The sequence below is a fragment of the Corapipo altera genome, unplaced genomic scaffold (genome assembly GCF_003945725.1).
Source record: "Corapipo altera isolate COAL_440 unplaced genomic scaffold, ASM394572v1 96, whole genome shotgun sequence".
Classification (NCBI taxonomy): Eukaryota; Metazoa; Chordata; class Aves; order Passeriformes; family Pipridae; genus Corapipo; species Corapipo altera.
Window position 1 is genome coordinate 1,529,455 of NW_020884962.1, and position 13,641 is coordinate 1,543,095.

Here is a 13,641-nt window from a genome sequence, read left to right on the forward strand (position 1 = left end):
CCAGTGTCCCACATCCCCCTGCTAATTAAAGGGGCTGGGAATTGTCTGCAAACACCCCACCACGGGCAGGGGCTCTCGAAGCTCTGCTGAACCAGGATCTGTTCAGATCCACAAAATCCCACAGCCCGTGGAAGCGCTTCCACCAAATCAGACCCAACATCCCCATTTTCTGCTGATTCCATCCTGCAGGTGCATTGAGGTTCCACCCCTCAAAAAAGTATCCCTGCACACAGATTCTGGCTCGTGGCTTTGATCCAGCAACGCAAGAAGCAAACCCTGGAGTGTGACATCCCAGGCATTGTCTCCAATTTCATCTTCAGGCCGTTTCCCCCCCTGCACACGCAGCCCCAAATTAGCATGTTCAGGAGCACAGAGCCCCTTTCATGTTTACTCATCCTTAGATTGCAAAAATTGTTGTGTGAATTCCTTCTCCAATTAGCTCTGGTACTCAAAAATAAAATATTGTTCCGTTGCCAGCACAGTTCTGATCATTCCTGTCCTTTATACTTTTATTCCCCGGAGTCACTTGAAAAGCGAACGCTCCTTCCTCCTCCCCTGCAAAGCCCCTTGGAAAAATTTTAAAACAAAAAAAACAACCAGCGATTCTAAAGGAAAGGCTTTGGTGGCTGAAGTGCCACTTCCATTCACCTTTCCATGATGGAAGGGAAAAAAATAAAGATCAGAAGGAGGATTTAGACAAAAAGCCAACTAAGTAAAGGTAATTTCTAATACAGAAGAACCTGCTCGTTGTGTAGAGGTGCTTTGTTGAGTGGAACAGAACAGACATCAGAGACTCTGCAGCAGGTTTTCAAACACTCCCAGCTTCTTTTCCAACACGCCACCCAATTCCACACCAACCCAGAGACACATTTTGGAGTCCAGTGCCCATGGAATGAAGGCGAGGAAGAACACCCAGTCCCTGCCCACGACAAGCACCAGACAGAGGGACACGGGGGCAGAATTGTGAGTGCAGCTGAAAACAGGCACAGAGAAGTTCTGCTTCTGAGAGCCACCCACGGTCACCCCAAAGTCCCCAGAGCCACCCAGGGAGTGTATTAGCAATAAGTGAGACAGAACCTGGGACATATTCCCTCAGCCACCCTCATCTCCTCACCCACTGAGGGCTTGGCCCCAACAGGACCGAGAGCACGACACGTTCACAGTGACAATCCCCACCCCAGAGGGCTGGCCACGGAGATAATCCTGGGATAGTTTGGCTTGGAAGGACCTCAGCCAATCCAGTCCAACCCCCTGCCATGGGCAGGGACACCCTCCACTAGCCCAGGGGGCTACAAGCCCCATCCAACCTGGTCTTGGTTAATACCACCTATTAAAACCAAGGTTTGGTACTGGAGGGATCCACCTCCATGGCAAAGAACTCTGAAATCCACGAATGGATCCTTTACCCGTTCTGTATTTTTACAGATATTATCTATAAATATTCCATATTTCTTTCTTTTCCCTCCTTGGGTGACTGGAAGGACTTGGACAGTCTCTTCTCCCGTGGAGTGACCAGAAAAATCACACACAGGCTGTTGTCACACACAATAACATAAAAAAAACCCAACAAACCACCCAAAAAACAACTCGATACACGAGCCCTCATTAAAAGCAGGGGACAGGGAGCAGGAGAGGAGCTGCCTGTGCCAGCCGTGCCCCCCGGGCGGTGCCGCAGCCCTGATTTTCCCACTCCAGGCGAGAGCAGCAGTGAACAGGCTGCTGGAATCAAAAGAGCTCCCCGGCACTCCACCGGCCCGCAGCTCCCATTCCAGGCAAGGAAATTTGCATCCAAAGCATCAAGAGCACTTTACCTCGAGTTTAAAATAAATTCAGAGCAGATCCATGCCGCCAGCTTGTGTTTGTGACTGGAATCCCAGCCAGCGCCAGCCGGAGCCTCTCCCCAGTGAGAGCTCGGGAAGAGGGGATGGCACGGAGCAGGAGCAGGAGCAGGGATGGGAAGATGGGGGAGGACAGCACAGCTGCAGCTGGTCCGGCACCATAGGCCACAGCAATTAGTGCTAATTGGGGTATCAGCCCCCTGAGCCTGAAAAGGAAGGAGCACTGCTGCAGCTCCCACACAGACAGAGCTTGGAAGCACAAAACCGTGGAATTATTTAGGTTGGAAAATACCTCCAAAATCATGAAATCCAACCATTCCCCCACCACTGCCAAGGCCACCACCAAACCATGTCCCCAGGAGCCACATCCACGGTTTTTCTGAACACTTCCAGGGGTGGTGACTCCAGCACTGCCCTGGGCAGCCTGTGCCAGCCTGGATCCCTTCCTTTTGGGGAAGGAGTTTTCCCTAATACCCAGGCTAACCCGACAGGGTGATGCTGTCCTGCCCTGTTAGTTCATTAGCACTGCAGTTAATCTGGCCCAGCCCTGGGGGTGCTGCTGGGGCAGGGCTGGGTGTTCATGTCTGTGCTGGAGCTGGTGGCTCCACTCCATCGTATCAGGGCATCTCAAAACCTTGTCACTCCCAGAGTCATAAAAATCCTTCCCAGACAAGTACTGACAGGGCCAGGTGAAACCCAGAGCAAGAGCCTCTGGTGCCACTGGGAGGGACCCTCCCCAGGCCCAAAATCCCCAGGAGTCACCCCAAAACCTGCTGCTTCCCCACCCCGAGGCCAAGAGACACAGTCCCCACAGGGCACTTCCCCACAGGGCACTTCCAGCTCATCCCAGGGAACTGCTCGGGGGAGGATCCGCCTTTCAGGGCACCGGGATTTGTCTCCAGCTTCCCCAGGTGCTGGCAGTGCCCTGGCAGCCGCATGTCTGGTCTGTGAGTGCCATCTACAGGGATCCCCTGTGCCCCAGCCCCTCGTGCTGCCCCCCAGCCCCACAGAACCCCACCAGCAACGAGGGTAAGTCAGGGAGAAAACAAAACCCTCTTCCCCCTCGGTGCTCCAGCAGCAGAGCAGGCAGGACCCGGGACATGGCCCAGGGCAGGGTGGGACATGGGGAACATGGATTCCCATTTCTCAGTGCCACTGATCCACACAGCCGGAATGAGATGGATGAGAAGCAGATGTGAGAGGCAGGGAACGCCCTTGGTTTTGTTCTGGGTCTAATTCCCTGCAGGGAGGAGCCAGGATATTCAGCCTGGACAAGTCTGGGGGGACATTCACGGGGCCTGCAGCTTCCTCAGGAGGGGCAGCTCCAATCTCTGCTCTGGTGACCAGTGACAGGACCCAGGGAATGGCTGGAGCTGTGTCAGGGCAGGGTTGGGTTGGATCTCAGGAAAAGGTTCTTCCCCCAGAGGGTGGTTGGGCACTGCCCAGGCTCCCCAGGGCAGTGGGCACAGCCCCAAGGCTGCCAGAGCTCCAGGAGGGTTTGGACAATGCTCTAAAGGACAAGGTGGGATTGCTGGGGTGTTTGTGCAGGGCCAGGAGTTGGACTCGATGGTCCTTGTGGGTCCCTTCCAGCTCAGGAGACTTCACGATTCTATGATCCAGGGAACAGCCTCTCCTCCCCTGCTCCCAAATAAATAAAATGCATCTTGGTTCTTCTGCTGTGGAGAGGCCAGGATGGCCCTCGCTGGGATTGTACTTGGTTTTCTATACAAGAAACCAAATTAATGTGAGAACAGGGAGAAAGGAAAGGGAGGAGACTCTAGAAAATTGAAACCAACTCAGAGATAATTGGAGAATCCCAGAATCCCAGAATGTTTGGCTTGGAAGAGACCTTAAAGGCCATCCAGTCCCACTCCCTGCCATGGGCAGGGACACCTTCCACTAGACCAGGTTGCTCCAAACCCCGTCCAACCCGGCCTTGGACACTTCCAGATGTGGCACAAGGTGAGCAGTAGCCCTGAGAGCACATGGGGGGACAGTGTCACTGTCCTGTGAGAGGGAGCAGGGCAGGGGGAAAACACAACAACTCCATAAATCCATGAACCCACCACAGCAGCCCCACGCCACGGAGGGAGGGGTGGGCTGGAATGCTTTATTCCACTTGTTCCAGGTACAAGGGAGGGGATGCTGCAATGACAGGAAAGCCATCAATGGATACAGGGCCAGTGGCATTTAAAGACAGATCAGCAATTCCACGGGAGGGTGAAACAGGAGCTGCTCCTCGTGGAGCTCAGACAACAACGTGCTCAGGGGCTGTTTATTGACTCCACGGCACCCAGTCCCACCACAGGCCCCTCTCCCAGCACCTCCCGGGGCTGCAGATCCCATTCCAGGCACGGGAACACAACAGGAGCACGTGGTGAGTGACAGAGCCGACCTCACTCCGCTCCCTGTGGATCCCATTAACCCCAGAGGGCCCAGCTGGGCTGGGCAGGTTGGTACCCACAGCAGAGCACCCACAGCAGAGTACCCACAGCAGAGCACCCACAGAGCCTCCCAGAGCACAGAGGGATCGTGTAAACTTCACAAATTTGGCTTTGGCTTTAACAGCAGCGACGGTTTGGAGGCCCTGCTCGAGGTTCCCTCTGACCCAAATCATTCAACATCAAACAAATCCTCCGCTCCTGCGAGGTGAGGAAACTTGAGAATTGCAGACCCCACCTGTCCAGCAAGAGAGGAGCCCAAGGAATGCTCAGGTTTAATCACTTCAGGTAAAGGAAGGCCCAGGAATGTGTTGGTTGCAGTGGACTGGGACAGTCGGGCTCATCTGGGTTCAACAGCACAAGGAACAACTTCCAGAGGAACTGAAGAGCCAGGGAAGTTAGCAGCACGTGCAGCCCTGCAGGATCAGGGGATCCCTGACCATGGATCTCACAGCTCCCATCATCCACAGGGAAGCTGTGGCCAGACTGAGCCATCCCAGCGATTCCCACAGGGAACCTCTGCCTGCTTCCATCTGCAGCAGCTCCACGAGCAGGGAGCACCTGGATCAGGTGTGACAGGAAAGCAGGGCCCATCCAGCGCTGAGAGCACGTGGCAGAGTGATTAAAAACATGTACCTGTGTATTTTAAAATCATTTGTGCACATGGGAGATGGAGCTGCCAGCGGGGTGGGATTTCTCCAGGAAACCTCCCCTGCCCTACATGGAAAAACATGGCCCCTCGCACAGGATCCCACCAGGATCCCAGCACTCCCTCCTCCACCTCAGGGGATCCTGGAGCACCAGCCAGACCCAACACTCCCCTCTGTCCCCTCCTGCAGTGTCAGCCCTGCCCCCTGATCCGCAGGGGATGTGCAAACCAAAGGAATGGAGCCAAAGACATTCCAAAGACATTCTCAATATTCACCTTAGAGGTGACTCAGGGACCTCCCTGCCCGCAGGGCAACTCCCCTGGCTGCTCCAAACAAAGGCACTGCCAGCTTGGGGTGCAAATGGGATTTAAGGATGCACTGACACAGTTTCCAAGGAAGGGCCTGGACAGGAGCACTTGGCAAGCAGTTTTCACTGTTTTAGCAGCAGATCCACCCAACAACGACCTCCTGACACATTCACCTTTGGTCCTACACAATCAGATCCCAAATATCCACACAATGGGCTGCAGGAAAGATCCCAGTTGAGTACCAGCAACGGAGTGAAACTCCAGCACCCTTGAGAGGAGATAACTCACAGTTCAGGGCTGTCCTGAATCACAGTCACAGGGGTCGGGGTCCCCTTTTTCCAGTCATCAGCTGCTCCAGGACACTCCTCACACCTGCAATTCAGGTGGTCCAACTCACACCTGGCTCTTCCCCAGGTGTCTCAAAGTCCAGATCCTGGCAGATGTCACACATGTGTCCCTGGTGTCACACACGTGTCCCTGGTGTCACACACGTGTCCCTGGTGAGCACACGACTGGGGTTGGGCAGAACAGTCCAGGCCCTCCCAGCCCCACAGACCACACGGATGTGGCTCTTCTGGAGAAACACCCCTTTGGGTTGTGGCCCCTCTCATTTGTAAACATGTCTGTAAACCCGAGAGCGACCCAGATTATCCGTGTAACTGCTAATCCTGCAAAACTGAACCCATTTAACTCATTCCCAAAGCTGTTCTGTCTGAGCTATCACACCCCCACCCCCTTTTGTAACAGACACCCAGAGCTCTCCCAGCTCCTCCTGGGCTGGAGCTCATTGCAGAGACACTTCCCAAAGAAGTAACCTGATATTGCATGAAGTAAAGAGGATCAGCTTGGAAAAGGAATCCCCTCATCTGATGCTTCCAGCTGACCCCTAGGGCTGAGAGATATGAGCACCCTGAAACACCAACACCCTGGGCACGGCCCAGAGCTCGCATTTCACGTGCTGAGCATCATCCAGGAGCATCAGCTCAGCATCTCCCCGTGCAGTGAGCAGCTCCCAATGCACCTCAGCTCTGCCTTTCCCCAGAAATGTCCCCAAAAATGCATGTGAAGAAAACAGATTTGGTCCCCTTTCCCCTGCCCCAGCCATGGAAGGGTTTGAACTGTTAATTAATAGTCACTGTAAGCAGACACAAAACTTGAGCACTGGAGATTCCACTGGGCTTGGACCCTCCCAGTCAGTCCGGGCAGGTGGTGCTGCTGGTCCCGAGTCATCTGCAAAAACAGGGGAAAAAGGAGACACCAAAAATCAGGGGGAGCATGGACAGTGTGAAGGGGGGGAGCTGAGGGCTGGGCAGCTGCTGAGGTGACATTCCTTGAGCTGACACTCCTTGAGCTGACATTCCTTGAGCTGACACTCCTCCTCAGCTTAAAAGACCCTCCCTCAAAATCAAACCTGTGGGAAGCACGGTTCTAGGAAAGCAGGAACGGATGTCCCAATGGGACTGGGAGTTTGAACTGGGATATGATTTGGAAGCAGCTCCTAAGCTGAAAAAAACCAGGAATTTTTGTTTTCCTGTCTAACATGGGGAGGCTCAGACTGGGCACAAGGGCTGCCTCTCCCTCCAACAGCCCTGGCGACCCCACAGCAGTGTCCAAATCACCCAGGGACATCCCTGTCAGTGAGACCTTTCTGGGTGAGAAAACGGGGAAAAGCGAGATAAATCCGTGTGCCAACACAGAGACCACACACAGGCGTTTAATTTATGCAGATCTGTTTGTAGGAGCCGTGCCAAAGCTCCCACGGCTTTAGGAAAGGCGCCTCAGCCCCTCGTGAGGAGAAGAGAAACACACAAAGCACACAGAACACACCAAACCCTCCCTCACCGCCGCAGGTTCCGCGTCTCGAACACGGTGTCCTCGTCGCTGTCCAGGGAGCCCAGCTCGATGTTCTCGTCGTGGCTCGAGAGCAGCCCGTACTTCTTCTGGGGCTTCTTCAACCTGAAACGGGTTTGGGGCTCGTTCCTGGGGCCCTCAGACCTGTGGCTGAGGGACAGGGAGGGCACAGGGAGCTGCTGTCCCACCGCAGGGACACGGGGCCGATCCGAGCCAAAGGGCAGAGCCAACTGGACCGATGGGAGGTGGTTTGTCATTGCTAATTACCCCGGGTAATTAACAGCAGTGTTTTGGATGCACTAACAAAGGGATGCACAGGGGAGCAGAGCCCTGGATGGCAGAGGGAGGGAGGGAAGGGGGATCCAGGGAAAATGGGCACAAACCTGGGATTATGAGAGGTCTGAGGCAGGCAAGAGGACAAGCAGGGACACGTCCCAGACCAGGGGGAACCAGGACTGGGGCGAGCAGGGCAGAACCCCGGGACAGGGGACACCGGGACCCGCAGGGACACGGACACAGCCCCGCCGGGGGTACCCGCCCCTCCCGCACTCACCGGAACGCCCGCAGCACGAAATAGAGCGCGGCCAGCGCCGACAGCGCGCTCAGCACATACACCGCCCGCCTCAGCACCGGCAGCCCCGGCCCCGCCAGCAGCCCCGGCCCGGGCGGGCGCCGCGTCTCCGGCGACGGCCGCGTCCCGTTCCCCGTGGCCGCCCGCGGCGCCTCCGTGCTGTTGGCCGGGCCGGGGGCGGCGGCGCGGCCGAGGGGCAGCAGGAGAATGAGGAGGATGAGGAGCGGCCGCATGGCCGGGCCAGGCCGGGAGCGGGGCGGGAGCGGCGGCCGCAGGAAGGCGCCGGGACGGTGCGCCCGGCGCAGGCACCGCCCGGGCCCCGCGGAGCCGCTCGCGGGTTCCGGGGCTCCGCCGTTCCGGGCCGCCCCTGACCCGCTCGCGGAGCCTCGGCAGGGCTGACATTTTGCCCGCAGGATCATCCCTGTCCCCTCACGGCCGCCGCCACCTCCGCGGGGCCGCCATTTCCCCCTCGCTGCAAGACCCCGTCCTCAGAGCCGCCATTTTCCCCTCAGGGTCGTCCTCCTCCGCTCAGGGCCGTCATGTCTCCCTCGGGGCCGCCATTTCCCCCTCACAGCAAGACCCCCTCCCTCAGACCTGCCATTTTCCTCTCAGAGCCGTCCTTCCTCCTTCATGGCCGCCATTCCCCCCTGAGGGCATCAGTTGTCCCTCGGGGTCGCCCTTTCCCCCTCACAGCAAGACCCTCAGGGCAGCCATTTCCCCTTCAGGGTCGTCCTTCCTCCCTCGGGACCGTCATTGCCCCTCCAGAGCCATCATTTCCCCCTCAGGGCCACCCTTTCGCCCTGAGAGTCACCATTTCTCTATCACAGCAAGACCCTCTCCCTCAGAACCACCATTTCCCCCTGAGTGTCACCATTCCCCCACCATGAGGGCCATTCCCATCCCGGGGTGGACACTGCTGGAAACAGGAGCGTTTTGAGCATTTCTAAACACCGTCTTGTTCCTCCAGACACTCCAGGCTGACCAGGGCTCTGTCACTGCCCTGCACCACCACTCTGCTCCCAGATTTCCCTCAGGGAAGGGCTCAAGCTGCCCGGACACACAGGACTTTAAAAGGGCATTTTTGTTAAAATGCCAGGCTCACACCAGATGTCACATCAGCCGCATGGCACACAAACAAATTCCCAAGGATGCCACCTGGTTCTACATCCAGCCCCTGGATCCAGCAATTCTCTCATCTATCTGTGCAACACATCATTATTGCAGCGCTGTAATTAGCAATGCCAAAAATAACAGCACCTCCACCCAGGCTCTATTTTTGTATCCATTATTCCTAGCTGCACTGAAACATCCCATTTAGGGAGGCCTTACAAAGCATTACTTCTAAGTATTTTCAGCTTGAATTCATTTAAACTTTCACCTGACTGCATTTTTCTCAGCAAAGATTCCACACGCTCTTGAGCTTTCGTTATATTTAATATCCTTCTGGGGCTCTTATTACTGGGAAATGATGTGTAAGGAGTCCTCAGGGCTCATGAGTGAGCACCTCACTTACCACCTCACCAAATTCCAATTTTATCCATTAAAAAAAGGGGAGAGAAAAAGGCAGAACGAAGCAACCAAATGTTAACACAAGAAAATCGGGCAGGAGCAGCTGAGAGCATCAGAAACTCACTGCCCTCACCACTCACTCTGCCATACCCTGCCCGAAACAGTGTCAGCCTCTCCCAAGATAAATCCTACTAATTAGTGAGCTGCCACATTTTTGGAATTTAACCAAGAACAAGACCTCGTTTTCCACGAAGATGAGGCATCGATCTGCTTGGAGCCCCAAACACCACAGCACTGGTGTGTTCTGTGCTCTGAACTAGGCTGTGCACCAGGTTAAGTTTCTTGCCAAAAAAAACAAACATTCTTGCGTTTCCCACAAAAGTACCACAGAGATTTGGGGTCTTTTTTTCCACATTGCAGTATTTTATTCTGGCTTAACTGACTTGTTCAATTGACCCATGTAAAAATCAGCACCACCACTGCTCTGGGCTCTTCATCTCCCCACTGCACTCAGGGTCTGTCCTTCTCGGTCTTCTATGATGCGTTTCGGTGCTGAAATGAAATAAAAGAGAATTGGAAGGGGGATAAAGATATGGGGACCCCCAAAAGAGGATCACCTGGACCACTCAGAGCACAAGGCTGTGAAACAGGGACGCACCGAAGCTTTTGGGTCAGGAAAAGCTCGTGGGGCAAAGGGTGGACAGAAGGGACGTTACCTGGCTGGCAAACTCAGTCTGGCATCCCTGGAACGCAGCTCTGCTCCCTCAGGATCCGCTCAGGCTCCGGGCCGTGCCCCTGGTCCCTTCAGCCTGCCAAAGCAGAGAGGCATTAACAGGAACGCCGGGCAGAGGCTGCACGTCCCCCACCTCCCCCACACAGCTCACAGCGTACGAGGGTCTCACAAGCCATCGCTGAACCCATCACACCACAAAGCACAGTCTGGGAAAACTGTTCCGGGCCGGCTGCTGCCCGTGCTCAGCCAGCCCATGGATTGGATCCCTAAGCAGAGAGTTAACACTTGGACATGGCTGCTTAGGAAGTGTGGGCCATGGGAAAAAGTTAATGGCAACAAGTAGGATGGCAAAGAAAGCTACAATTAAAGTGAGCAACTTAATGAAGTCTAGGAAGAGTCTCAATAGATGAACACATATCGAGTCAGGGAGTTCGTTCCCATCTTGCTTCCGTACCTACAGCAAGACACGGCTGCATGCCCAACTCTGATCTGTGGAACCCAAGGTGTGCCACAAGCCAAAGGTTGCATACGGCATGGGTTAAACGTTTTTCCAGCAGCTGACCAAAATTGTCAAAAGGAATATTTCACAGGTACATTAGACTTTCAAATGAGCTCTCAACAAGAGGAAGGATGCGGACATGAGCAAAAGGAGTTACCTCGAATTACAGGACTATTTCCACATATGAACTAGCCAAGAGAGCAGCTCTCGTCTCAGAGGTTTCTGTTGGAGGCACAACACTTCTTTTCTCCAAGGACACTGCAGTTTCCATTTGCTAGCAAAGAATTCTTAGAACTTGTAAGCAATGACACAGCTACCTAAGCCCGGCATTCCCCTACATCACACACGCGCTCGGCACGCAGGGAACAGCCCAGGGACTACAGCACTGGCTCTTCTCTACAGCTTCCCAGTGTAGGCTACAGCAGGTTTTGAGCAAACATCCATTAGGCCTTCCTGACATTCGGACTGCACTTCGCTCCTAGCACACCCTCAGGTTTGTAGTTCCAGCCTCTAGACAAGTTTGACCGTTTTATGTGAAATTTGTTGGCCAATTCACATGTCAAGACCGATTTTAGGATTTAATTCCAGCACTTGGTCAATCGTCTGGCTGGCTCTGCCACTATCCCTAATCTTCTCCTCTCGCTCCCAGATTGTTCTTCGTCTCCAAGGGTTGTGTTGTGCAATGAAATGTAAATGTCAGGAGCAGAGTTCATTTCAGACGGTCTTTTAATAGGCTTCGTAAAGCCAAAGAAAACTGTATACAGGAATCCTTTACCACTTCAAATACAACAGCAATGGAATATGCATATTTCTTCCAGTAAAAAAGGACAATATAAATAAACATTTTCAAGAACCTCTTTATGGTAAGTTTGCAAGTCTAGTTCTGGGTCATTTACATCGTTACAACAGTAAAAATACCGTTATGCGGGTTGAACATACAAGCACGTTTCTCTTTAGATATATCAAGGTGGTTTGCCTTCCAACGGAACCCAGGCCGCATTCCTACCTTGCTACACTAAAGGAATGTTACAAAAGACGAAGGTAATGCACTTGAAAAAAAAAAAAAAATAGTCCACAGCTTGTTCAGCTTCCAGTGAACATCGGTTCAAAGTCCTTTCTAGCTCAAAAGAAACTGAATTGGGGCCCCAACTTTAAAAAAAAAAAAAAAAAAGTAACACCTTGGCTCATCATGGAGGATAAAATAAAATCTGAAGTGCTTTCAAAAAAGATTAAAACCACTTGAAAGCAGAGCTTTCTCCAAGACAGTCTAATCAGACCATCTCATTTCAGAAGCTGCCAGGCTGTGTTTGACAAGATCAGAACTGATAATACTACAAAAGTGAAAATACAAGTAGATGTACTACACAATAACCATATTTCAGCGAAGCTCCAAAAATCTTTATAAATACAGCCATTGGAAGGACGATCTTGAGTCAGGAAGGATTTTTACTCGTTGTGTGTAGCTGAGGACAAGAAGCAGGCACAATTGTAAAGGCACTGAAGCAAAGACAAGTTCCAGCATTTTACTCCCTTGCATTATTCCGAGGCTACTGCTACTTGGCTACTGTGAGATCCCCCACCCGCGGGTCAGAGCGTAAGGGCAGCCGAGTTTGGGCTCCAGAACAACCTTTTTTAACACTTGCTTTGCCTTAGATCCGAGCAACTCCTGCACATGCATTAAATTAGAATCTCCCGGCACCACCACGTCCACAGCCTGAGCCTGCCCCACTCCAGGCTCAGGCTCAGCAGGTTCAGAGCTCCTACAGCACACGGACTCAGCGCTCCCGCTCGGAGCGGCACTTACCGTAACTGTCGTAGCTGTCTCTGTAGGAGCCTCCCGAGTTCCTGTCCCCATAGCCACCTTGACTCCTGCGGGACAAACAGCACCTGCTTCACACCTGCTCAACCCCTCCTGTGACACCCACCAGGGCTGGCAGAGCTCCCCCACGGCCCCCGGCGCTGCACGGGCCTCACCTGCTATTATAGTAGTCTCTGGAGCCGTTATAGCCTCCGCTTCTGGAATCAAATCTGCTGCCGCCATAGCCTCTCTCTCCACCTCCTTGGAAGAACGGGACACGGGGTTTTTTTTAGTCAGTCTGACAAGGGACACCCCCCCCCCCCCTCCAGGCCCTGCGGGTCACCCACACGCTCTCACCTCTGGAGAAGCCGCGGCCCCGGCCTCGGCCCCCGCGGAAGAAGCCCCGGCCCCCCGAGGACCCCCCTCTGTAGCCACGGGATCTGTTCTCGGAGGATTTCCCAGCCTGGTCCACCCGGATCTGACGCCCATCTACGGACTAGAACAGAACCACAATCAGCCCAGGCAAAAGTCAAATATCTAAACAGCCAAGCACATATGCAGTGAGTTACACAGCTTCACCATCAGCCAAGCACTACTAGAATGTACTGATTCTTACACAATGTCCTGCCACGACTAAGCCAATTAGACAAATAAATTGGTATTTAAACTGGATATAATTCCTATTATAACAAGAATTCCTACAAAATTCCACTCTTTTACAGTTATACAGTTAAAATCATAGGATTTTCGTATCAGGTATAAATTGCTAAACACACATTTGTAACATCATGAAACCATCTTATTTACATCTGTATAATTTCATTTCATAAAACACTGGCATTTATCTGTTTTCCCACAGAGACTGAAAAACAGCACATCTCCCCGATTCTCTTATGTTTTTGGTAATAAAGAATCAGCCCCAGGGCCTCCTCACCTTTCCGTTCATGGCCATCATTGCATCCTTTGCATCATCGATGTTTTCAAAAGTAACAAACCCAAAACCTCTGGATCTCTGAGTCTCTCTGTCTTTAACCACCACGACTGTTGAAAGGATGGAAAAAAAAACCCAACACATTAGCACCTGGGGAATGTAACAAGCCAGTGGAAGCCAGCCCGGCTTGGCTCTGCAGTCTCACCTTCCGAAATCTGTCCGTATTTAGAGAAGACTTGCTCCAACGACTGCTCGTTGGTGTCGAAACTGAGCCCGCCGACAAAGAGCTTTCCCTCGTCTGATGCCATCCTGACCTGCCAAACCAGCAGAACCAAGTCAGCGACTCACGAAACATTCCCAACGAGGTCCGAAAGACTAAACCGTTCTAACGCCACCTGTGACAACAACGATGCGGCCTCTCAGCGCCGCACGAGGCTCCTCACACGCCCCCGAGGCCGCGATTTTAGCGGTGGTGGGGGGGTCTCCTCCCGGCCGGGCCGAGCGCCGCCCCC

The 13,641-nt window shown here is 53.5% G+C and overlaps 2 protein-coding genes across 5 annotated transcripts in view; both read right to left on the bottom strand.

Annotated features, from left to right (window-relative positions):
• Positions 1-5,099: 5,099 nt before the first annotated feature.
• On the bottom strand, positions 5,100-7,920 carry CUNH19orf24 (chromosome unknown C19orf24 homolog). 2 transcript variants are annotated; one of them, XM_027664402.1, is made up of 3 exons: positions 7,642-7,920; positions 7,080-7,193; positions 5,100-6,467 (listed from the first exon to the last, which is right to left on the bottom strand). In XM_027664402.1, the coding sequence occupies exons 1-3, from the start codon at positions 7,890-7,892 to the stop codon at positions 6,464-6,466; spliced, it is 369 nt and encodes a 122-aa protein (XP_027520203.1). In that variant the 5' UTR covers positions 7,893-7,920; the 3' UTR covers positions 5,100-6,463. The 2 variants fall into 2 exon arrangements, with proteins under 2 accessions (XP_027520203.1, XP_027520204.1); XM_027664403.1 differs by having other exon boundaries at positions 7,065-7,193.
• Positions 7,921-9,570: 1,650 nt separating this feature from the next.
• Positions 9,571-13,641, bottom strand: part of CIRBP (cold inducible RNA binding protein) — a 10,087-nt gene continuing 6,016 nt past the window's right edge. Inside the window, exons 2-8 of one of the 3 annotated variants that reach the window (XR_003531082.1) lie at positions 13,335-13,447; positions 13,133-13,239; positions 12,556-12,694; positions 12,375-12,459; positions 12,205-12,269; positions 9,885-9,977; positions 9,571-9,720 (exon numbers count right to left, since the gene is read on the bottom strand). Coding sequence is in view for 2 of the 3 variants with exons in the window: in XM_027664400.1 (XP_027520201.1) it covers positions 12,176-12,269; positions 12,375-12,459; positions 12,556-12,694; positions 13,133-13,239; positions 13,335-13,437 (528 nt within the window). In the remaining variant the exon portion in view is untranslated. Of the gene's footprint in view, positions 9,721-9,884; positions 9,978-11,103; positions 12,270-12,374; positions 12,460-12,555; positions 12,695-13,132; positions 13,240-13,334; positions 13,448-13,641 lie in introns of those variants that run through there. The other 2 variants (XM_027664401.1, XM_027664400.1) reach the window with 2 other exon arrangements.